Consider the following 24,314-nt stretch of genomic DNA (forward strand, 5'->3'; position numbering starts at 1 on the left):
CCACCTTTTTAATGGGCAGCATGGAAGTAAACGGGGGTGGGGTGCGGGGATGGGGTGCAGTGGGTAACAGACGGCAGGCATGCCCAGCAGTCTGAGAGGTAGCCAATGCCAGCGATACCCTGTGCAGGGCTTGATAGGGCTTTAGTCAAGCGCCTGGTGGTCCACAGAGCTTGCATGCCCGTGGCACTACCCGGTGCTCTGTAGCACTTTCTAGATTCCAACCACGACTCAGCCCTAAAGTTGGGCTGCCAAATCAGCTTGCACCGTGTGAACCTTCCATCTTCCATGGCATGCATGCATGCATGCACGCACCAAGTGCCAAGCAACTTGTTTCCAGCCAGAGGCCTTCCCCATGGCTAGGCTCATTGCGTGTGCTATCAGCTCTCTGCTGACCACAGTAAAGGGGAAACAGAAAGATTTTTCTTGCTTCCAAGGCTTGAGTGGTTAAAGTCAGTTTTACATTGCTGTTGTTTAGAAGTTTCTTTTGAGTGAAACGATCGCTCCAGGAGGGAAGAGGAAGAGGCTCACCATCCTCACAGTACACAGAGCTCAACGATCTGGGAGAAAAGAACAGAAACGTCCATTTTTTTGTTTGTTTGTTTGTTTTATTATTTTTTTAAGACACAGTTTTACTGTGTCACCCAGGCTGTCCTAAAACTCACTCTGTAGTCTAGGCTGGCCTCAAACTTGGAGATCCACCTGCTTCCCAATGCACTGATTACCTGGCTAAACGTGGAATATTCTTGAGGGTCCCTCCCTAGCACTGTAAACACGGAGTCAACCACCTGGGAAGGAGACTCTGACCAGCAGACAGCAGAGAGGAGAGAGCATATGTTTGGACTGTTGGTCTGCCTGCAGCAGTGCAGAGAGCTCCAGAATTACAGTTCCTGTGAGTTGTCACCCATCACCATGTCGGGGTGAGCTTCTTGCTGTTGCAGCTACTTTTGAGCCATCCCTGTCCTTGTTTAAAACAAAACAAAACAAAACACTTCACCCCTATTCCTGGAACCCCAATAAAAACTTACTGATTCACACCAAATCAGACACTGGGAATAGTCATAACCCCTCTGTCTGTCCTGGTTCTCTTTCTGGGGTACATAGAGGTGTAGCTATGTCTCCCCAGAAAAAATATGCCACACAACAACTACCTAGAGAACTTGCATAATTCTTTTTGATTCAAAAATGTATTGTTGTGATGTTGTATGTTGCTGTGTCCTCGGGGGTCAGAAGGAGGTGTTGGATCCTCTAAACTGGATTTACAGGCAGTTGGGAGCAACCTGAATGCAGGACTGGGAATTGAACTTGGGTCCTGTTCAAGAGCAGGGCAGGCTCGTAAGCACCGAGCTACCTCTCCAGACCCACTTTTATACTTAGATAGCTGTGTCTATCCTGTTATTTTGAGGTGATTAAGCTAATTGCTATTGATTTGTTATCTTGGTAGTAAGTGGATTTAGTCACTGTGGCAAACGCAGGAGAGAAAGGCTTGCTTTGCCTCTCTGTTCTGGAGATTTTTATCTATCTAGGCAGTGAGGGCAGGCTAGCCCACTAATGGGGGTGAGCGGCAAAGGCAATCACATGATAGCAAATCAGGAAGCAGAGAACAAGGAGAAACCAGGGGCAGGTGTGACCTATAGAAGCCTGTCCTTAAACAGATTCTCCCAGCTCCTCCCTACTTCCCAAAGGCCCAGAGCTTCCCAAAATAGCCCCTGGGGCAAGCATTTGAAATAGGAGTCTGTGTGTAGAAGGGTAGATTCAAACTGTATCATGTGGGCTTCCAGATTCCAATCTGCCCAATAGGAGGCGCTCTAAATTCAGGAAAGAGCGTATGTAAGGGACGAGACCTGTGCCCCCAGCGGGGTAAGGAGCACCTGCTTGGAGGTCACCCCTGCCTTCACTGGGCTTTGTGCAGCAGAACCAGAAACAGCATACCAAGGAATGATAAACCCTCGATAAATTGGTAACTGGCCAGTCTCAACCATGTCTTCTCAAAGAGATGGGAAAGACCATGTGCCAGTGCTGGAGGTGAGGTTCAGTGTTGCGGTAATATTTAAAACGGCATTTTCTTGGGCCGACTATCTAAGCGGTGGTGGCTCTGCTTAGCTCTGGCGCCATGGTTCCTTTGCCAGAGACCATGTGCGCTCCGCAGCTTGAAACGGCCAGAGGCCACGCTCGTGCCACAGCTAGGAATGGTCAGCCAGGTGGTCAGAGACACCAGCCCTGCCACCCACGAGACACCAGCGTGGGAGATGGCTCTGCCAATCTACCACACTATCTCCACAATGCTTGGCTGAGCCCAGACCATCCCACCATCCAAGTGGGCCCGGTAGGAATGAGACTCTAATGCTTAGATTATCCAAAGGCTTTATATGTTTGGTAATGCTCAATGCCAAGATGCCCACACAATCAGAGGTGTAACCCAATATCCAACCTATATCAACTACCTTTGACTGCTAGAGACAGGCGCATGTCCGCTTTCATGTCTCTGTCTCTCTCTGTCTCTCTGTCTCTCTCTCTGTCTCTCTCTCTGTCTCTCTCCCCCCCCCCACCCCAGCTTCTCCTCTTCCGTCTTCCTCTCCTTACTCCTCTTCCTCTCCTTACTCCTCCCACCTTAGCTCCTCCCAACTTTCGGGAAAAATATCCTGCTACAGTTCAGGGTGGATTTGTTCACCTAGCACGTGTCCTGGGTTCGAGTTCAGTGCTTGCCCAGCCAAGGGGGGAGGTGGGAGTGGGGGACTGGAAGGGAAGGATGGAGGACCAAAGGAAGGAAAAATAAAGGCAAGAAAAATACCTTTGCTAAAGCTTCACTATAAAGTCTGAATCAGCACAGATCTCGGCTGAACGGTTTTAACTCTGCAGAGCATTAGGGCAGGGCTTGCTGTGTTCCATATAACGACAACCATCCCTAGAAACAAAGATGTATGACTGACAAACACCAATATACCAATGGGTACAATAAAGACCACTAATCCACGGACCATCTGGGATAATCTTCGATAGATGGCCCCTAAAAAGACTGTCGCTGTTATTGACCCTTACAGAGGGGTCAACCGAGATGGTCAGCCTAGTTGTTTCTCAAAGCAAGTCTATGTCTGTCTCACTGGTTCATTTGTGATCTCTAAAGTCCTCCTTTTTTTTTTTTTTTTTTTTTTTTTCTTTTTTTTTGGGTTTTGTTTTCTGGTCTTTGATTATGTGAATATGTGAAGGATGGCAGTGGAATGCCCCTTGAAGTGTAGGTGCCCACTGGAGCCAGAGGCATCAGATCCCCTGGATTTGAATCTGCAGTTAAGAGGAGAGAACTAAGCCCTACTCCCCTGCAAAAGCCATACACACTTTGACCCGCTGAGCTATCTCTCCAGCCTGCAAGGTCCTGTTTTTATACAAACAAAATCTCTACCTAGGTGACATTATGATGTGTGTTAGAGGAAAAGCGACTGAGGTCCAGAAATGTTGAAGGAGGCGCCAAGGAACTTGCTGATTAAATCACAAAAGCCAGAATTAACCACAGGCTTTAAATATGATATTTTTACCAGAGCTGTCCCTCTCAGGACCATCTGCATTTCAACCAGAGAGGAAGAAGACAACAGGATACCATCTGGAGCCTGCAGGGGCTTCCTGGGAGACTGGTAACTTCCCAGGGTCCCTGAAATGCCAGCACAGAAGCAGCCAGGGACAAAACCCACCCAAAGACTCCTGATTGCACCAGGCTTTCTCCTTGGCAGCCCTGAACTGCCTTCCTTCCAAGTCCAGATGGGGCTTCCTTTGGGGTCCAGTTTTCAGCACCCCTCTCTGAGGACTCATCTCTGCTCCACAGATTAGGTGCTAACCCTGTGCATAAACAAAAGTCTCCTGCCATTGGCAGCCTGCAGGCTAACAGCTTCTCCTTGGATGGTTTCTTTTAGTTAATTTTTAAAAGAGGCCGGGGAGGTAAGTTGAGGGTTGGGAGGCAGGGAGCAGTCTTGGCAATGACTTGGGTCCAGCTGCAAATCGGCTTCAGACCCCGGAGCAACTTGAAAGGAGCCCAGTGTCCACAATGGGCTCTTTAGTGCAGCCTGTGTTTACCCGGGACCCAGCCCACAGCTCCGGGGCCTCCAAGGCAGCCCACAAGTAAATGCCACATTGTGCTCTGGGTTTTTTTCAGTGCCTTCGGTAGCTGCAGGCTGGTAGCAAGATGATTTGTAAGGCTGCTGTACATCAAACTGGTTTGAAATTCTATCTTGGCTGCTATAATGCTGTTCGGCAGGCACACGGAGCCATCCTTCCACTCAGCAAAGCCTAACAGAACATGCAAGATGTGCCTAGTCCTGCAGTAGCCACAAGAGGCAGGAAAAAACACAATAGGGCTGTCGTCCTCCAGAGCAGACACTGAGGGACTGGAGAGACAGTTCAGTTGGTTAAGTGCTAGGTAGTTGGAAGGACCTGAGTTCAAATTCCTGTCACCCATGTGAAAAGCCAGCTGTGCTGTGGAGGCAACATACAAGCAATTCCAGTTGGAAGGTAGAAACAGGAGGATTCCTGGAGTTGGCTGGCCAGCCGGTGTAGCCAATTGATGGGCTATGGTTGAATGAGAAACCCTGTCTCAAACTATAAAGTGGAGAGCAACTGAGAAAGACATGGATTCACACACACACACACACACACACACACACACACGCACAAAATAAATACACATTAAGTAAATAGATAAATAAACATTTACAAAATTTGAAGCCAGAAATACCCAAGCTACACCACTCCCGAGTGTACACGTAATGGAGCCTTACAGAACTTACTGCAGAGACACCTAATATCACGTTTACCACAGCGCTGTCCCCAGGCTGTACAACCAGCCTAGGAGTTGAACAACAGATGAAGGGTTCCTGAATGAAGAAGGCGTGACACACGGGCACAGGCAGTATATTTGTCATTTTTCTCATTGTTATGACCAAGTACTGGACAAAAGCAACTTAAGAGAGAAAGATTGATTTTGGTTCATCCTGGTGGAAAATGGCATAGTGGGAAGAGGAGAGGCGGTGGGCTAACTTGAATGCTGGTTAGGAAGTTACAAGAAATGAAAGCTGGACTTCAGTTGCTTCCTACTTTGTGTGTGTGTGTGTGTTGTTGTCGTTGTTGTTTTTGCATGTGTATGTTTTCTTGTGTGCACACATGTATGCATGTGAATACTGGAACTGCATGCTGTGTGTCCCCCTCCAGGGTCTCTCACTGAACCTGGAGTGCACCGGTTCAGCCAGGCCAGCTGGCCAGTGAACTCTGGAGATCTTCCTGTTTCTGTACCCAGGGGTGGGATTAAAGATGAGCACACCACCCCTGGCTTTTTCCATGATGCTCAGCTCCTCATGGTTGCCCACCTCTCAGTCCGCGCCCTCAGCCTCGGAATAGTACTACTCGCAGTAAGGTTGGGTCTTCTCAATTAACCTAACCTAGCGATTCTCGCATGGACTCATCCAGAGATTTGTTTTCTCGGTGGATCTGGATCCCGTCAAGTGAAAAATGGATTCAACCATCAATTTGCACACTGGAATTTTATTCATCTACAAAGATTGGAATGACTGGGCTGGAGAGAGCGCACGGCGCTTAAGAGCCACTTGATGAGGAACCGAGTTTGATTCCCAGGGCTCAAATCCAGCAGCTCAGAGCCACCCCTGACTCCAGCTCTGAAGGACCTGATGCCCTCTTGTGGCCTCCTTGGGCAACTGCATGCATGTGGCACACACAAAAATAAATATGTTTATAAAAGAATCAACGGTGCTGTATTCTGGGAAATAGACGGAGCAGAAGACCGTCACGTTAAACACAGGAAGCCAGGTTTAGACAAATGCCATGTTTTCCTCATTTGTGAGTTGTAGAATTCTTTATAGCTGTGTAAGACCGTATCTATACATCTCTATATAAATGTATAGACATACACACATATATGATGTGAAAGCGGGAAGGGGTGGGAAAGGGAGGAAACTAACATTGGAGGCAGGGGGAAGAAGAGAAGAAAAGGAAGGGGGGAGACGGTCAAAGTACCTGACAGGCCAGAGAGACAGAGCTGCTCCTGACCCCAACGCCATGTGCAATGAGACTATCCCCCACTCCCCAAAAAACTATATCCTTCTTCATGCAACTTAAACAAAAGCAAGCAATGCAGAAAGGATGCACTCTCCATCCTCAAGAACATTCAGAGTAGCGAGCCAGGTGAGACAGATGGATCTATGGCCTATATGTTCTATTCGGGAGCCAAGTTACTGAACTCTACAGCTGTTGGGGCAAGGTGTGGGAAGGGGTCATCTGTGGAGGGAGTGGGCTTAGTTACCAGGAGGACTGCACAGGGGAGGGGCTGCAGACATTGAGTTCTGAAGTGGCAGGGTGTATAACCAGAAGGCTTGTGGGAGAGAAATCTTCAGTGTTGTGGAAATTACCTCCTTCATCCAGCAAACCTTCACCAACCAGTACACATCAGGCACCAGGACAGGAGCAATGTAGACCCTCTGAACAATATGGACATTGTAAAACCCCCATCCCCACGGCGTGGAAAGGGACAGACCTATAAGCATAATCACAGTGACCCGGCTGTCTCCTTTGTGGCTTCTTTCCATAGTCACTGATATGAGCAGGCTGTCTGTCCTTCCTGTAGTTTAATCACCTCTTCTCTCCTCCCCTTTGTCCTCTCTCCTTCCCTTCCTCTCTTATTTAAACATTTTTAAATGTTATTTAATGTTATTTTTCTTTGTATTTCTGCATATGTGTGGGTGTAATAACCACATGTATTTGGGTGATCATGGAGGCCAAGAAAGGACATCCGATTCCCCAGAGCTGGAGTTACAGGCAGTTGTGAGCTGCCCAGCATGGGTGCTGGGAACTGAACTCCAGTCCCTCTGGAGGAGCAGCAAGCACGCCAAGCTGCTGGGTATCTCTCCAGCCCCCTGTCCCCTTCTGTAGTACTGGGGATTGAAAGCCAGGCCTCCAGAAATGGTAGGCAGGCACTCCGCCATTGAATTACTCAGTCGGCCCACCTCTCTTTCATGTTTGCCTTTGAGATAGAGTCTAATTAAGTCCCATAAGCTGGCCTCAAACTCGTAATTCTCCTGATTTACCAGGTCCTGAGTTGTTGAGTTACAGCCACACACCACTATGCCTGGTTCAAAGCAAAATCTTTTGAATGTAAACAATGGTGTAGAGGAATTTCCCTTAATTATCTGATTGGCTAATAAAGATGACAAATAGCCAATTGCTGGGTGAAAATGAGAAGGCGGAGAGATGGCTCAGCGGTTAAGAGCACTGACTGCTCTTCCAGAGGTCTTGAGTTCAATTCCCAGCAACACATGATGGCTCACAACCATCTGTAATGGGATCCAATGCCCTCGAAGACAGCAACAGCGTATACACACACACACACACACACACACACACACACACACACACACATTCTTTAAAAAAAAAAAAATGAGGAGGCAGCCTTTCCAGGCAAGACAGGAAGAGGAGGGGAGGAGGAGGAGGAGGAGTTTCAGGAAACTGCCAATGGGGAACAGAGGAAGAGTCTGCAATCAGCTGATGGATCTTCCATGGCTGTGTAGATCGAGCTCCCTCCCCGCATCTCTCCCCACTCACCCCTCTAGCCCCTCCCAGAAACCCCAAGGTTGTGCACAGTTAGAGCAAAACTGCACACAGCTGGTTTCGGGGAGTGGCTGGACACTCAAGTGAGGGTCCCATGACACTCCGTGTTCTCTCCTTCCAGGAGGGAAGGGCAACAAGCCCAGCTTCCGGTATCTTGTGGGATCGCGCCCAGGTGATCCTGAAAATCTTAATGGTCTAGCTCTGAGGAGAGTCCAGTATGACAGGGTCAGATCACACTTTAGTCCTCATCTGGAAGTGTGACATCTTGGGGTGTTTATCCCTGCTGGGTGCATGCAAAGTTATGGTGGGAAGCCAAGGGGAGCAGATCCCTAAAACGGAGGAAGCATTTGATGATGAGATTGAGAACAGGAGACGGAGGGGGGTGGGGGGAGGAGAAAACGCAGCGAGATGGTAAGCAATACAAAACAAAAACAAAACACAAACACAATGAAAAGTGGTGAATTTGGAGCCAGGAGGATAGCTTGGTGGGTAAGAAAGCCTGGTGCTCTAGCTTCGTCTCACTTTACACAAACCCAATGTCATCTCGGAAGAGGGAAACTCGATTGAGGAACTGCATCCATCATACTGGCTGGTAGCCCTGTCTGTGGGGCATTTTCTCCATTGCTAATTGGTAGAGGCGGGCCCAACCCATTGTGGGTGGTGCCATCCTTGGGCAGGGGTCGTGGGCTGAATAAGAAAGCAAACGGATGGAGCTTCGGGAAGCGAAAGCCTTTAAGAGCTTTGGCTGCTCTTACAGAGAGGAATTAGGTTCTGTTCTCCACTCCTACAAGGAAGCTCACACCCATCTATGTATGACTCCAGTCCCAGGGAATCTGTCGCCCTCTTCTGGCAGTTTTGGGCACTGCATACATGCCGGCAAAACACCTATATACGTGAAATTGAAATAAAGCAAAAATTAAAAAAAGAAAAAGAAAAAAGACAGCAAGCAGTGTTTCCCCCATGATGTGTGCTGCAGGCTCTGGCCTTGAGCTCCTGCCTTGGTTTCCCCACAGGCCTACATCAACCTTTCGACCCTGAGTTGCGCAAGGTGTTTATCACAGCAGAAAGCAAAGAACAACCGAGGACCTGAATTCAACTCCGAGATTCCATTACCCAACCTCAAAAGCTGTCTCTCACTTTCCCTGTGAGGCCCCTCCCTCCATGAAACACTCATAGTAGCAATGAGGAGAAGAATAAAATAAATTCAAACAAAAATAGAGCCGGGCTCTGGTGTGCAGGCCTCTAACCCCAGCACTCGGAAGGCAGAGGCAGGAGGATCTCTGTGAGTTTGAGGCCAGCCTGTTTGCAAACCCAGTCTTGTGCTCAGTGCAGGTAGGTAGTGGTCACCTCGTGCACTCACATCCTTTCTGCTGAGGTGGGCTGTGAGGTGGGGGTCAGGGCCCTGGCCCATCCTCCTTGCTTGGTTCCAGCTTCCTGTCTGTGGCTTTCTGACCTGCCTCTTGGGACTGGTGGCTTTTGATGCTCAGGGGGAAGCCTTGAGGTTCTGAGGAGTGCAGAGCACTGGACAGGCTGAGTTGATGAAAAAAAAAAAAAAAAACCGAGGTAGCTCATTAGGTGAAGACCTCACACTGTGCTGACCGCGGGGGGGGAGGGGGCTGCCATCAGCAACTGAACGTGGTAAATGAGGACAGGCCGTTGGAGGCATTGGAGGCAGGCTCTGTGGAAACCGGAGGGTGGGGTGATGCCTGGTAGCACTGACAGGGAGTGGTTGGCTTGTTTGAATAATATCCCAGGCTGGCAGAAAACTGAAGCCTGCTTCTTGGGATAAACAGGAACCCTGCTTCTCCCCCTGGTGAGGGCGGGTATTTGGCTGGGAAACCTCATCCTTAGAAGTTCAGTGGAACAGAGCCTCTGAGGCGAGGCCACTCGGGCAGGCACTTCGGTTTCACCAGATGTCCTGATTCTGGGGAAACTATTTAAGCATTACACCTCACTTTGTGTGGGTTAAGTAGGGAGATGGTGATGGTGGTGGTGGTGGTGATGATGGTGATGGTGATGGTGATGGTGGTGATGATGATGGTGATGGTGAAGATGATGATGGTGGTGGTGGTGGTGATGATGATACAAAACCCATAGAGTTTTTGCTGTGACCAAGAATTCCTGAAAAGTAACTATCTGCAAAGACTCACTGGTTGGTTAAAACTGCAGTGGTGACTGGGCGTTAGTGTCCCACACCTTTAATCCCAGCACTCAGGAGGCAGAGGCAGGTGGATCCCTGTGAGTTCCAGGCTAGCCTAGTCTACAGAGGGAGTTCCAGAACAGCCAGGACTACACAGAGAAACCCTGCCATAAACACAGAAACAAATTCCAAATCAACCAACCAAACAAGAATGGTGTGGAGAGGTTGGAATGTTGCCGGTCCCCAAGCTATGAATGTCACCAGATAGCATCTGAGGCCCGTAGCAAAGCTTCTACACCATGATCAAGGAAACCTATAAAAGAAGCATTTCATCTAAGGCACGTAGATGCAGAGGATAGTAGAGTCCATAACCAACATGGTGGGATGTGGCCCTCCCTTCTTCTCCAGGGTTGATGAAGGGAAGAGTGTAGGGGACCAGTGAGCACAACGGGGAGGACAGACTTATCTCCGGGATCAGCTTCAGAGAGGCAGCTCAGCTCTATTCAGGGTGAGCAATGCATCTATAAAACTTTGGGGAGGAGTAGGAATATCCAGGGTGGGCAAAGGTCACTGGGTTAAGGCTGAGGTGCTGAGATGCCTCCTCAGCATGGGGAGGGATTCCAGGAATCTCAGGTACATGCTGAATGGGTTTCTTATAGGGAGAAAGGGAGTTGGGCCTATAAATTTCTCTAAGATGCTCCATGATGTTCCTCAGATCCTGGGGGTCCAAGATCCCCCAGGGAGAGAAAAGGAAGCCCCGCTGACTAAGGGAGTCTGCTATTTTGCACCAAGGTCAGAGCTTTCTGGTAATGGCAGACTCTGACCTTAGCAGCAGGGCTTCCTGTCAGTGGAAACATGGCGGCAGGCAGGCAGGTAGGTAGGCAGCAGACACACAGGCATGGCACTGCAGCAGTAACTGAGAGCTTACGTATGATCCACAAACAGGAGGCAGAGAACTGACTGGGAATGGTGTGGGCTTTTGAAACCTCAAAGCCACTACTAGTGACACACCTCCTCAACAAGGCCACACCTACTAGTTCTTCCCAAACAGTTCCACCTGTGGGGAGCCAACAGAAGGCAGCTATCATCCTTGCAGCCATCTTGAGCCATATACCCTGACAAGAGACTTGTTTATTGAAGACCCCCAAACTGGGGAGACCCTTCCTCAAGTCTCAGGAAATCATGACCACCCCAAAAATCACAAGAAACCATACCTGGATGCAATCAGCAGAGGTTTATTGGGGAGAGTTTGCTAGTCAACGGTCAAAATTGCTTATCCACGCAGGAACAGAATTTTGACAAAAGGCCAGCAAGCTGAGGGTTTTTTTTTATAGCATGGGGTGGGGAAAGGAAGGAATTTTCGCGCAGTTACACATGATTGGTTGCATTTTCGTGTGGTTACACATGATTGCTTGTTTTACAAATTTTGAACATAACACTGGAAAGACGGGGGGGGGTAACCAAGAACAGTGGAACATTTCAGAGGAATCCACCCTAAATGATTTAGAGCCACGTGAAAATTACTCTGCACATTCATTCTTCTCAAAAACGTAGTTTTACCGTGTCACTGTGCCCCACCCTGTCATTACCAACTATTTCAGGTTAAATATTTCTCACTTTCTCCAGTCAAAGCCCCACCTAGATGACTTGTATCTTTTTTGTGGTCAGGAATGTGTCTTCCTGCTTTTGGGCTTTTCCCACCCACAGGTGGGTCTACTCGCTGAGGCTTGAGGAATGTAATCCAGCAAGTGTCCTCTGATTCAGGGATAATGTCCTCCACCTGGAATGTGTCCCGGGGCAGTGAAGGCCTGAAATCTTATTTTCAGTTTCGCTTTCTGGAACTTGCACTTTTTCTGCTCAGGTCTAAGGGCAAAGAAAAAGTCTACATATATTTCATAAAATGGTCTTATAATTTTTCACTCTACATTTATAACAGCCTACAACAGCTGAGTACACTCTGATAACATCTTGTTTTATATATCCAGGATTTTCCCTTGGGTGTGTGAGACTTAAAGGCATGACTTGAGAAGTCAGACTTATAAAAGGCGAGAGGCAGACAGAAGAGGGACTGGAAACTTGAAACTTGAAGGCACTAGGGACTAGGAACTAGGGACTTGGAAAGAGAGAAGAAGAGAGACTTGAGAATAAACGGGACTGAATCACACTCTGTCTGGTCTCCATTCTTTGTGTTTGCCCTCACTCTCTCTCTTGCTGAACCCCGACCTGTGGACCAGAGCAGCAGTACGAGCTGGGAAAATTTAGCCCCCAAAGCTTGAGGCAGTGCAGGCTCTAACAATTTTGGCCCCCAAGCTTTTGGCAGTGCGGGTTCCAACATTTGGCAGAGCGGTCCCCGACACCACCAACTGGGGACCAAGGATTCAAACATATGAGCCTATGAGAGCCATTCTTATTCAAATACCAAATCAATGGACTCACTAATGTATTTTAAACTTACCTTGATTTACAATGTTCTTTGCTCTGTAAAACCGTAGAACTGATTCCATAACTAATTCTATGTTGAAACATGAAATTTGGGGTAACCTAAATCTGGGTTCCTGGGCCATGGTCATTCAAATGGCTTCAGAGCAGACAGACTGTCTCTTGTTCCCTTTAAGGTGAGAGCTGTGTTTTGCTCTGACTTTGCTGCTATTAAATGAGAAGTCTCGGGGCACTGCAAACATGGCGCAGAGATCTGTTAAGCTCCGGAACTGTTAATTCCTTCTGGGCATCACTTCGGGGACACACTTGTGAAAGAGTGATTCACCGAACCCTCGTGGTAAATGCATCGATGGCCATAGTGAAGAAGTAATACTGGAAACTCTCATGGCAAAGTGGTAATGACAGACCTTCTGGCGGTGAGAGAGTACTTTTTAGCCTGTGTCTTAGGGTTTAACTGCTGTGAAGAGACACCGTGACCAAGGCAACTCTTAAAAGGACAACATTTAATTGGGGCTGGCTTACAGGTTCAGAGGTTCAGTCCATTATCATCGAGGTGGTAACGTGGCAGCATCCAGACAGGCATGGTGCAGGAGGAGCTGAGAGTTCTACATCTTCATCTGAAGGCTGCTAGTGGAAGACTGACTTCCAGGCAGCTAGGATGAGGGTCTTATAGCCCACACCCACATTGACACACTTCTTTCAACAAGGCCACACCTACTCCAACAGGGTCAAACTTCCAAATAGTGGCACTCCCTGAGCCAAGCAAATACAAACCATCACAGCCTGAGAGGGCTTTCGGGAGCCCGTGCCTGGTTGTCCACAATTGGGAGTGAGGAATGAATTTGGAGTCATGACACGGAGCCTCTATCTCCTTCATGTAAGTTAAAAAAAAAAAAAAAAAATTGTGTTTAAAATGGAGACCTCTTGGTCTGGCAGAAATTTTCCTGTCCAATCTATTTGCAGTGGGAGACCTGTGATTGGACAGGGAAAAGGGAGGCGGAGCTAAGGGATGCAGAGTCAGGAATGCAGGCAGAAACACTCAAACGTGAACCCATGGGACTTTTGTAGTCTCAGGTAGTTATGCATTATCAAAAGGTTAGGATAATTGGGATAACTTGTCTAATTGTGTGGGCATCTTGGGTATTGAGATTTTACTGATATACTAAATCTATTGGTTAACTATAGCATTAAGAGTTTTGATTTTGCTGGGTGATGGGTAATGTGATGGCTGATCAAGGGGTGGATGGTAGTTACGTGGGGCTGGCGTGGCCGTGAAGGGAACTCGGGAGCTCCGGCCCCGCATGAGAGCCTGACAGATGAGGGCACCCGGATGGGACCAGGCGGCATTAGTGTGGGAACTTGGCGGCTAAGCGGGGAGCAAGTTGGATTCTTTTCAAATACCTCCCGCTACATCTTGGGAGTTGAGTGGTGCTTTGTACGGTTGCCAGGACACATCCCTCAGTGACTTCATGAACACTGGCTTGGTGGCATACTCCTTTAATCCCAACACTCAAGGAGCAGAGGCAGGAGGATCTCTGTGAGTTTGCGGCCAGCCTGGTCTGTGTAGTGAGTTCTGAGCCAGCCACTGCTATATATGAGATCCTGTCTAAATAAATAAATAAATAAATAAATAAATAAATAAAAAATCCCGCAAACTAAACTACCCCTACTGGTCTGGTGGAGCTAGGACGTTGTATTCAGGAATATAGAACAAACAGTAAGTAGGGACCTATGGACCTGGCTTATTTGGAGACAGAGAGAAAGAGTAGGTTCCCTTGAGCCTAAGAGTTTCAGAGAAGCCAGCTTCGTCTTTAAAACGAATAAATCACAACAGCAAGGCTCTAAGAAATAGAACAGGAAAGGGTACTGTGTCAGAACAAAAGAAAACGGAGCTCAGAGGGGACCTGACCATGTACCTCCAATGGTAGCACTCAGGAGGCGGAGGCTCTGGCACAGCAAGGTTGCAGCTATCCTGGGTTACTTGGCAAGATCTCGTCTTTTAAAACAAAGCACACAGGAAGGAGGAAAGAGAGTACAGAAAAGGCTTCCCTGAAAACCAAGACATCCTGGAGCAAGGACGCAGCAGATGGTGAGCTGTGTTTGTGGTTTCCTGGAGAGACGGACAGAAGATAGAACCGAAGGCAGTGGGTGTTCCGGGAGACACAGTCTGGTGAAGGATAGAAGCTGGGATTGTGTTAATTATACCGTCCACGTTTATTTTTAAATTTTTTACATTTTAGGGTTTTTGTCACTGTTGTTGTTAGTTTTGTTTGTTTTCGATAAAGCCCCTCCATGACACTCTGACTGACTGTCCTGGAATCTCTATGTAGACCAGGCTAGTTTCGAACTCACAGAGCTCCACCTGCCTCTGCCTTCTGAGTGATAGGGTAAAAGGTGTATACTACCACACCAGACATTTTTAAATTTTTAATTAGGGGTGTGTGTGTGTGTGTATGTGTGTGTGCATGTGTGTATGTATGTGTGTGCATTACCTGAGAATTGAACTTAGGTCATCAGGCTTGGTGGCAAGCACCTCTAGCTGATAAGCCATCTCACCAGCCATAGGAAGTTCCTCAGAGCAATGAAAACGCTGGCTCAGTACTAGACTGGCCAGGATACTGTGAGCCTGTGCGTAGGTAAAAAGTATATATGTCCCATCACAACATTCCCTCCTATTTACCAGAGCAAACGCCAGAAGAATTTGGAAAAAATATTAGTTACTTATATTCAAACGTGTCCAGCATCCTATTCCAAATGACGTTACTGCCCTGGGTGTCATTGCTGGGAGAAGTCGACACAAGGTGTGGCTGTTAACAGCTTATTCCCACTCCCTTAGAAGCAGCCTGCCTACAGCTAACCTACTCACTGTCTCCGTGAGTCTGCGCCTGTAGACAGGCAGGTGTCAGTCACACACCACCGGCTGACGTCAGGGTCAATGAAAGGAGAACCCACTGCTCCAGAAATGTTTCAGAAAGGAGTTAGCATCAAGGAACCCAAACCATCCAGGAGGCCGTGTGCAAGCAGCCATCTCATGCTGACTTCGCGATGGCTTCAGACTGTTATCGTGACACAACCACGACCTAGAATCACTTGGGAAGAGAGTCTCAACGAGAGACTGTCCACATTGAGGAGGCTTGTGGGCATGTCTTAATTATGTTAGCTGTTGTGTGGCAAGACAGCAAGCAGCATTCCGTCACACCCTCTATACCAGCACCTGCCTCCAGGTTCCTGACTTGTGCTCCTGCCCTGATTTCCCTGCATCATGGATTGTATACTATAAAATATATCCTCCCTGTGGTGGTTTTAATGAAAATGGCCCCCATAGGCTCTTAGGGAAGTGCATTATTAGGCAATGGGGTGTGGCCTTGTTGGAGTGGGTGTGGCCTTGTTGGATGGGTTTGGCCTTGTTGGGTGGGTATGGCCTTGTTGGGTGGGTATGGCCTTGGAGTGGGCGTGGCCTTGTTGAAGTGGGTGTAGCCTTGCTGGGTGGGTATGGCCTTGTTGGGTGGGTGTGGCCTTGTTGGAGTGGGTGTGGCCTTGTTGGAGTGGGTGTGGCCTTGATGGAGGAAGTGTATTACTGAGGGTGGGCTTTGGGGTTTCAAAGCCCAAGTCGGGCCCAGTGTGTCATGCTATCTTCCCACTGCCTGGGGATCCAATTGTAGAACACTCAGCTACCTCTCCAGCACCGCGTCTGCCTGCTGGCCATCATGCTTCCCTCCATGATGATAATGGACTAAACGTCAGAAGCTGTAAGCCAGCCCCGTTTTAAATGCTTTCCTTTATAAGTATTGCTGTGGTCATGGTGTCTCTTCACAGCAATAAAACCCTAAGATACTCCCACGTTGCCTTTGGTCATGGTGTTTATTACAGATTAAAGGTGAGCTACCTCACACCTGGCTGGGTTTTTTTTTTTTTTTTTTTTCACTTTTTGAATCAAATTTCATAAAAATGGAATCATATGGACAAACTTTTTTGCATTTGGCTTTTTTCTCCATATTTGGTTTTATTTATTTATGTGTTTTTAACATTGATTTACTTGTGGATGTGTGAATGAGTTTGCCCCAATTTGAATGTGGAGGTCAGAGCACCACCCAAGGGAGTCAGCTCTCTCCTTCCACTGTAGGCTGCAGGGATTGAATCAGGTCAGAGGCTTCTGGGCAAGCACGTTCTGCATTTGAGACTTCTGGCTGGCCTGTTTTTATGATATATTTTGTAGGTCCAGGCTGCACTTGGTATAGCTAAGAATGACCTTGAACTTCTGACCCTTGAACCTCCTGCCTCTGCATATGAAGTGCTGAGATTGAAGGTATGCACCCATACCCCACACACTGAGGTTAAACCCGGGGTTTCGTGCATGCTGGGCAAGTGTCCAGCCTCTTAGCATTGTGCTTTGATCTTCTCCTTGCCAGCCGGTATTCTATTCCATTTGAACAGGTCACCATGTGTTACACTGTTCATCCACTCTGGATGCCCAAGCTGCCCCTGATTGGTGCAAATGGGGGAACCATGAGGAGTCCTGAACAAATCTTTCTGTGGGTGCCCATTTTTGTTTTTTTCTATATAGACACCACAGCACTTTCTGGGACAGGAGGCAATCACACACTCATAGGAGACAGCTGGACAGTTTTCCCCAGTGTGTGCACAAATTATACCTCTAGAACATACCATTTCCCCACAGGAGGACAGGCCAAGACAGACCTGAGCAAAGATAATGTTTAAAATGCCATCAGGGTTAGGTAGTGAGTTTCAAAATGTCTTCTATGGTGTTAGTAGGCATTGCCCTCGGATGGGTCTCTGGGCGTTGCTTGAAGGCTGCTTTCAGTGTCTCTCCTCCAGCCCAGACATGTAAAATCTCACCCGCTAGGTTGTCTTGCCAACTGCTAAATTGAATCTAGCTAGGTAAATTCATTTATACTTACATGGGAATGACTATCAGCCCCCCCCCAATCCATTAACACCCTCAAATACCTGTTTTAAATGGGAAACTTAACCACCTAAAGGAATTAATCAGTGTTGGTTGCTTTGGGGGAGAGTCGCTGTCTTTTTAGTGTAATCTGAGAGTTACGTGGGGGCTAGCAAGATGGTTTGGGTTGCTAAGGGCACTTGCCTTCTAATCTTATGACCTGGGTTTCACACACACACACACACACACACACACACACACACACACTAATGAAAGTTGTGTGAAGGTCTGTGGGGGTGTGGGTGGGAGGGATGTGAGTTTGAGGTTAACCTGGGCTAAATACTGAGTTCCAGACTAGCTTTGGTTCATGTAGATAATGTGAGCTGAAAAACGATGTCTGGCTTGAGCCCGATGTGGTTCAAATCCCAGACCATGCTATAAAAAGGAAACAAATTCTTCCCCTGTCCGTGTCCTGCCTCACTGCAGACAGTTACTCGTGGTTTAGCACCAAACTCTTGTTCACCCTTTAGCATTTGACTTGCCTAAATAGGACTTTTCAAAAGGACAAACTATGGCATCGTTATCACCTCGCACATGGGCAGCCATATTATGGTCACATAAGAGTGCCCATTTATGGACTGCGTACATTAATATGGAGGGGATTTATAAACTGTACAGAACCGTTGGTGTACTAATCTTTTTTTTTTCTTTCGGTTATTTTGAGACAGGGTTTCTCTGTGTAGCCCTGGCTGTCCTGGAACTCACTCTGTAGACCAGTCTGGCTTCGAACTCAGAAATCCGCCTGCCTCTGCCTCCCAAGTGCTGGGATTAAAGGCGTGCGCCACCACTACCAGGCTGGTGTACTAATCTTAACAATGCTATTATTCTTTATTGATTGAGTAATTGAGACAGGGTCTTGCTATGTAGCCCATGCTGGCCTAGAACTGGCAGCCATTCTCCTGCCCCAGTCTCCAGATGTAGGACATTGGCCACCAGGCCAGAAAAGAGAGCTGGGTTTATGAGCTCTCCAGTGAGTTGATGTTGGAGAGACAGGACCCAGTGAACTGGAAGGGATCCTCTGTCCCAGGTGGGACCAACCTTGAGGCTGCTTAACAGAGACGCTTACTTAAGAGTGTAGCTTCTCTCAGATCACCGGTTCTCCAAACCTGGGAATTCTACGCGCTCTGGAGGTCACCAAGATCTGAGTGGTAACGATGTTCAGGAGCGCTAGGGTAATGTAGGAGATGCCTTTGAAGGAAATACCGAAATTAGATGCGCTCCCTCTACCTCTGCCATCCTCCTAGTGTGCGGAGATTACAAGCGATTGCCACCACGCCCGGTTCTCTGCAGTGCTGGGGAATGGAACTCAGGCTCCGTGCCTGCCAGGCAAGCCCTCTGCCAACTGAGCCACATCCCCAGCCCAAAGATAGCCTTTTCCTAATGGGACGGAGGAGCTCGCTGTCCTGAGGACCGAGGCTAGCAAATCAGCAGCTTCCCTTCTTCATTTAAAAAACGGTTCGTTTAAAGAAGGGTCTGTCTGTAAGTCTGCGCCCAGTCAACCCCGCGTGGCGACCGTCCTCCCCTCGGGGGGTACACTGCCCGCCCTCCGGGCCAGGGCACAGCCCCTTTTGGCACCGCGGCTCCCAGGTACTGGGCGCGAAGGCGGAGCCGGACTGCAGCCGCCTGGGTGGCGCCACCGAGACCCCCGGGAGTTCGTGGGTCCCAGCGCTCCAGGCTGCAACTCCCGCAGCATCCCGGGCCGTGGCACCAGCATCCGCCCGACCTCTCGGCCGCGCGCAGCCCGCGGACTACACCACCATGATCTCGGAGCCGCGATGGCCGGCGCCCGGCAGCCTGCCTGCGCTCTGCGCCGCGCTGCTCCTCCTGGCTCTGCAGCCGTCCCCCGTGCGCGCCGAGGGTGAGTGTCTGCAACCCGGAGGCCAATTGGGCAGAGATGCCGCCCGGGACTGGCCACCCTGCGCCCCAGCATCACCGACCCCGGCCCTTCCCGGCGCTCCCCACCGCCTCCAGCCTGGAGAGAGAGAGAGAGAGAGAGAGAGAGAGAGAGAGAGAGAGAGAGAGAGAGAGAGAGAGAGAGAGAGAGAGAGAGAGAGAGAGAGAGAGAGAGAGAGAGAGAGAAAGAGAGAGAGAGTCACGTCTAGGCTCCCCTCGAACTTCCCCTGCTGGAACTGATTTTTCATCTCCCCCAAACCCCGGTTTCTCAACGACCATTAAGGGGGTGCCCTTCCCCGAGGCTGAGGTTAGAAAATCTGCGAGTTGTCCGGGAAGATCTTGAGTGGGGATCAATGTCCCGGGACAACGGGGAAGCAGGGAGTCCCGGGTAGAGGACACAACTCCAGCTGAGGCGCTGGGGGTTGGGGGTGGGGCGTTGCGGGACAAGGGACAGGCGATTTAAAAACAAACAACCGAGCGAGAGTCGAGCTGCCAGGTGGGGATGGATGCCTTGGGACAGGAGATGGAAAACCAGGTAGCGGCCAGATGACGTTGACCCATTCTGTCTTATTGAACCCTAATTCAGCTTTAAATTTTTAAAAAACATTTAGTATTTATTCTCTCTGTGTGTTTTACTTTGTTTTGAAAATCAGAATGCAGTTTTAATTTTACAAATGGGGGACGGTGTTCACTCGCATGCTTGCCATTAGTATGAGTGTGGAAGTTGGAAGACAACTTGAAGGATTCATTCCTTCCCGATGCACTGCGTGGGTCCCTGGGGTGTGGGTCATCAGGCTTGGCAGCAAGCACCCTTACCACTGAGCCACCTCGCTGGCCCTTGAATTCCGCTTTTGATACTTGCCTTAAACTTGTGGGATTAGAGCCCTGTGTCAATACAATTTCCGTTTGAGAAGCTAATTCAGCTGTGTTTAGATGTCGAAACAAAACCCCTCTGAACGGGAGCGGGAGGACGTGAAGGGAGCCTGCTGTCCTCAGCCTCAGGAAGTTTCTAGAAAGCCCACCCTTAGGACAACCTTCACCAATAGGGGAGGAAAGCCCTCCGCTGATTTAGGAAGCTTTGCGTAGATTGAAATATAGTTATTTTAATCTGGTAAAACATAAGGGATGAAGCTGAAAATCGGGGAAAGAAACCCCTGGTGCTTGAGAAAACGGTGAGGGGACATTGTGTCACTCCACAGACACTACAGGTGCCAGGTTTGTATGTGCCATGCGCTAAACAAGAGCTTGGGCGTCCTGGGCGTGTCTTTAAGCGTTAAGAGAGAACATTTTTTTAACTCTAACGGTTGCTAATGACTCCTACTTACCAATTAATTTATGTGGCAGTGCTGTAGAAATATCCCGCCAACGAGCCACAGCCGCAGCCACAATTTTTAAAAATAATAATAAAAAAATTTAAAGATTGTTTTTAGGAATCTAGATATGCCTCATAAAAATTACCATTTAAAAATGCAGAACTGCGGTTTTATTTTGTTGTACAATGTTTGCACATCTAATTCTAGAACATTCCATGACTGCCACACAGAACCTCTTTGCAGTCTACCCAGTGGTGACGCTTTAGGATTTCGGTTCTGATGCTGAGTTATGAAAATTCAACTGATTTTTACAGAATGCACGTAGAATGGGTTGGGGTTAGTACTAACTTTTGAACAATGTCTACTTTTGTTCCAACTTCAATTCCTTCGACCAAAATCTCTTTCCATGATGTTTTCTCGAGTTTCACCCCATTATGAACACTTAAGCAGAATGCCACATGGATAAAGACCAAAGTTTTGTGCCTATCTGGCTTGGGGAGGGGCAGAGAAAATAGAAGGCAGGATTGTCATATAGCAAGGAGAAACTGAGGGGTGAGGGGCCCTAGTGTGTGTGTTTGCTCTTGCTAGAAACGCTTCCTGTCCGCGCCCCCCCCCCCTCCGTTCCACCACCACCACCTTTTATTTTCCTCTCTGCACCTGGCCTATGGAGAATTATGAGCACACTTCATTTTACGAAAACTTTGCCTGCTAAACCCTCCGTTGTATAGAGAAGCCATGGAAGAGTCGTAAAGCATATTGTGAACAGATTCCTCCCTGGCTCTGTGCTTACCGGCCTATTTCCCACACACCTATTTATCTGAGTCTATGCAGGCAGGACCGGGGATTGGCTGTTTAGCTGAGAGTTGTTATAGATATTTGAAGAGACTTGGACAGAAAACAGTCTCTTTTTAAAAATTTAAATTTAAAGGCTCAGCGGTTAAGAGCACTGACTGCTCTTCCAGAGGATCTTAGTTCTATTCCAGGCAACCACATGATGGCTCACAACCAACTGTAATGGGATCTGATGCCCTCTTCTGGTGTGTCTGAAGACAGCGACAATGTGCTCACATACATAAAATAAACAAAAACATTTAGTTTATGGGTGACTAATTCAACATGTCTCACACACACAAAGTACAAGGACCACTGTATTTCTGCATTTTACTTTGTTTTTCATGTGTGTGGACGGGTTGCACATGTACACTTCTTGTGGAGTCCAGCAGTTGGCACCAAGTGTCTTCCTTAATCCCTTCTAGTTTTGGGGGGTTTAAAATATATATTTATTATTATTTTTTAAAACTTTTTTCCCCTATGAATCACACGGGAAGAGGGAGAAACAGCGGGATTCGAACTCAGGAAGAAGGGCATGGCTGCCTTCCAGAGGAGGCCGCCCAAGGCGTGCGCCACCACTGGCTTATTTTTTGTTATTTTTAATTTGTGTGTGTGTGTGTGTGTGTGTGTGTGTGTGTGTGTGTGAGTGTAGGTGCCTTCTGAGACTGGTGATGTTGGCTTCCCCAGGAGTGGAGTTCCAAGGGTTGTAAGCTACCCTATGGGTGCTGGGACCCAAACTCTGGTCCTCCTCAGGGGCACTTTGGGCTTTTAACCAGTTCTGGCCTCCCCACCTTGTTTTTTGAGATAGGGTCTCTCAATGAACCTGGAGCAAGCTTGTCATCAAGTCGCAGGCATTCTCCTGTCTCCACCTCCCAAGTGCTGGGAGGAGAGGCATGGGTAGCCATATACAGAGTTTATGTTACTGGGTTGTGGTACACCTGCAACATTCACAAGTGGAGGTCAAAGACAACTCTTTGGAGTCTTTTCTCTCTTTCTACATTTACTGGGGTTCAAGGATCAAACTCAGGTTGTAAAGTTTCCGAGGCAAGCTCACTTACCCCCTGAGCCATTTTGCCTGCCCACCTGGAAGCTAGGGATTGAACTGAAGTCCTCAGGTTAGAGCAGCAGGCACTTCACCGACTGAGTTATCTCCTAAAACCTTACCTTTCGATTTTTGAAATGGGAAGGAAAAACCCCTTCGTATTAACTAAATGCAAATGACCTGTTTGGGTAATGACTTCAGAAGAAGAGTCGTTAATGCAGTCCAAGCCTACAGAGTAACTACTGCATACCGGTAATGTCCTTGCTGACAAGCACAGAATGGTGAAGAGAAATGAGTCCTTCTATTTAGGGAACCTTAAAATGCCCAGAGGTAGCCAGGTGTGGTGGCGCACACTTTTAATTCCAGCACTGGGGAGGCAGAGACAAGCAGATCTCTGAGTTCGAGGCCAGCCTGGTCTACAGAATGAATTCCAGGACAGCCCGGGCTACACAGAGAAACCCTGTCTAGAAAAAAATCAAACTAAACCAACCAACCAAATAAACAAACAAAACACCAAGGAGAGCTGTGGTCAGCTTGGTGAGTGCAACGGCAACTTCAGTCACCGTGGAGATTTAAAAATAAAGGTGCTTGGAGGGCCGAGGCACCGGAATGTGGTGACAGGCATTAGAAGGTCAGGGTCTGTTGCGTCCTTCATGAGTGGGAAGATGGCTTCCTTCTCTCTCCTCTAAAAGGATTTGTGGCTCTGTAAAAATATGCTTTTATTTTCTTGTTTGTTTACTTTGGTAGTGAAATCTCTGGGTTTGAGTTTTTCTTGTGGGGAGATTCAAAATAATTTTTTTAGAAATGTTATTATATTCTTGCATTTCATTTTGTGTGGAGGGAGCGTGAAAGCACATGGCAGGTGGAGGACAAAAGTGGGAATTGGTTCTCTCCATCAACCCAGTGGGTTTAGGGGATTAGAAGATAGGTCATTGGGGTTAACAGCCTGAAATCATGTGATCAGCCCCAAAGTGATTTAATATCTTGAGGAAATAAAGGAATATTCCAAATTGGGTAGATTTTGCAAAGATTTTGGTTGTTCTTTTGACTTTTCTTCTTTCGTTCTTTTTTGGTTTTTTTGTTTTGTTTCTTTGTTTATTTTTCAAGACAGTATTTCACTATGTAGCTCTGGCTGTCCTGGAATTTGTACTGTAGACCAGGCTAGCCTTGACCTCAGAGATCCTCCTGACTCTGCCTCTTAAGTGCTGGGATTAAAGGCATGCGCCACCACCACCCTTTTGTTATTTGAAAGAAAAATGCTTATTAAAGCTCAGGGAATCCATGTGGAAGACAAGGCAGACAAGACTGTAGGAGTAAGAGGTGGGGAAAAACTTCAAGGCAGCAGTGTTTCCCAAACACAACAGATCTGGTACACAGGAACTCACAGCAACTCTGACAACAGTCTGTACAAGCTCACACCAAACAAAAATCTCTGCTTGGAGAGGGGAGGTAGGCAGAAAAGTCTCACCCCTAGCGGAGGAAATACTGGCGTTTGACTGTTGCTAGGAGAGAAAAGTCAGTTTCTTCAAAGAAGTGACACCTGGCACAACAACCAGGTCAGGCCCTTTGCCAGTCAGCCTATACAAATGGGACTCGGTGTGCCAGAGGAAGCTGAATGGGCAGGAGGTCGGGACGGTCTGGGAGGACCTAGGAAGGGGTGGGGAAGGGGATGGCTACCATCAAAATATATTGTATGAAACTCAGAGCATGAATGAAAACATCATGGGGAAACAAAACGCATTCCATCTAAATCAGTGGTTCTCAACCTTCCCGGTGCTGTGCCCCCTTAATACAGTTCTTCACGTTGTGGTGACTGCAACTATGAAATTATTTTTATTGCTACTTCATAACTGTAATTTTGCTACTGTTGTGAATCATAATATAAATCTCTGCATTTTCCAATGGTCTTAGTCAAGCCCTGTGAAAGGGCCATTCTGCCCCAAGGTGGTCAAGACCCACAGGCTGAGAACCACTGATCTAAATTGTCAGTTGGCACAACAATCTGGAACTGAAGAGAGCGTCCCAGGCATTCCTTTGTCCCTCCAGGTGGCTGCTGGTGGCCACCATGCTCCCCTAAGCCATGTTTTGGTTTGGTTT

At 48.0% G+C, this 24,314-nt stretch overlaps 1 protein-coding gene across 1 annotated transcript in view; it reads left to right on the top strand.

Moving 5' to 3' along the window:
• Positions 1-18,510: 18,510 nt before the first annotated feature.
• Susd5 (sushi domain containing 5) overlaps positions 18,511-24,314 on the top strand; it is a 42,946-nt gene continuing 37,142 nt past the window's right edge. The window contains exon 1 of the mRNA XM_034484526.2: positions 18,511-18,996. Coding sequence (XP_034340417.1) covers positions 18,897-18,996 — 100 coding nt within the window. The 5' untranslated portion in view covers positions 18,511-18,896. The remainder of the gene's footprint in view (positions 18,997-24,314) is intronic.

This window comes from Arvicanthis niloticus, chromosome 21, assembly GCF_011762505.2.
Source record: "Arvicanthis niloticus isolate mArvNil1 chromosome 21, mArvNil1.pat.X, whole genome shotgun sequence".
In the NCBI taxonomy this organism is placed as follows: Eukaryota; Metazoa; Chordata; class Mammalia; order Rodentia; family Muridae; genus Arvicanthis; species Arvicanthis niloticus.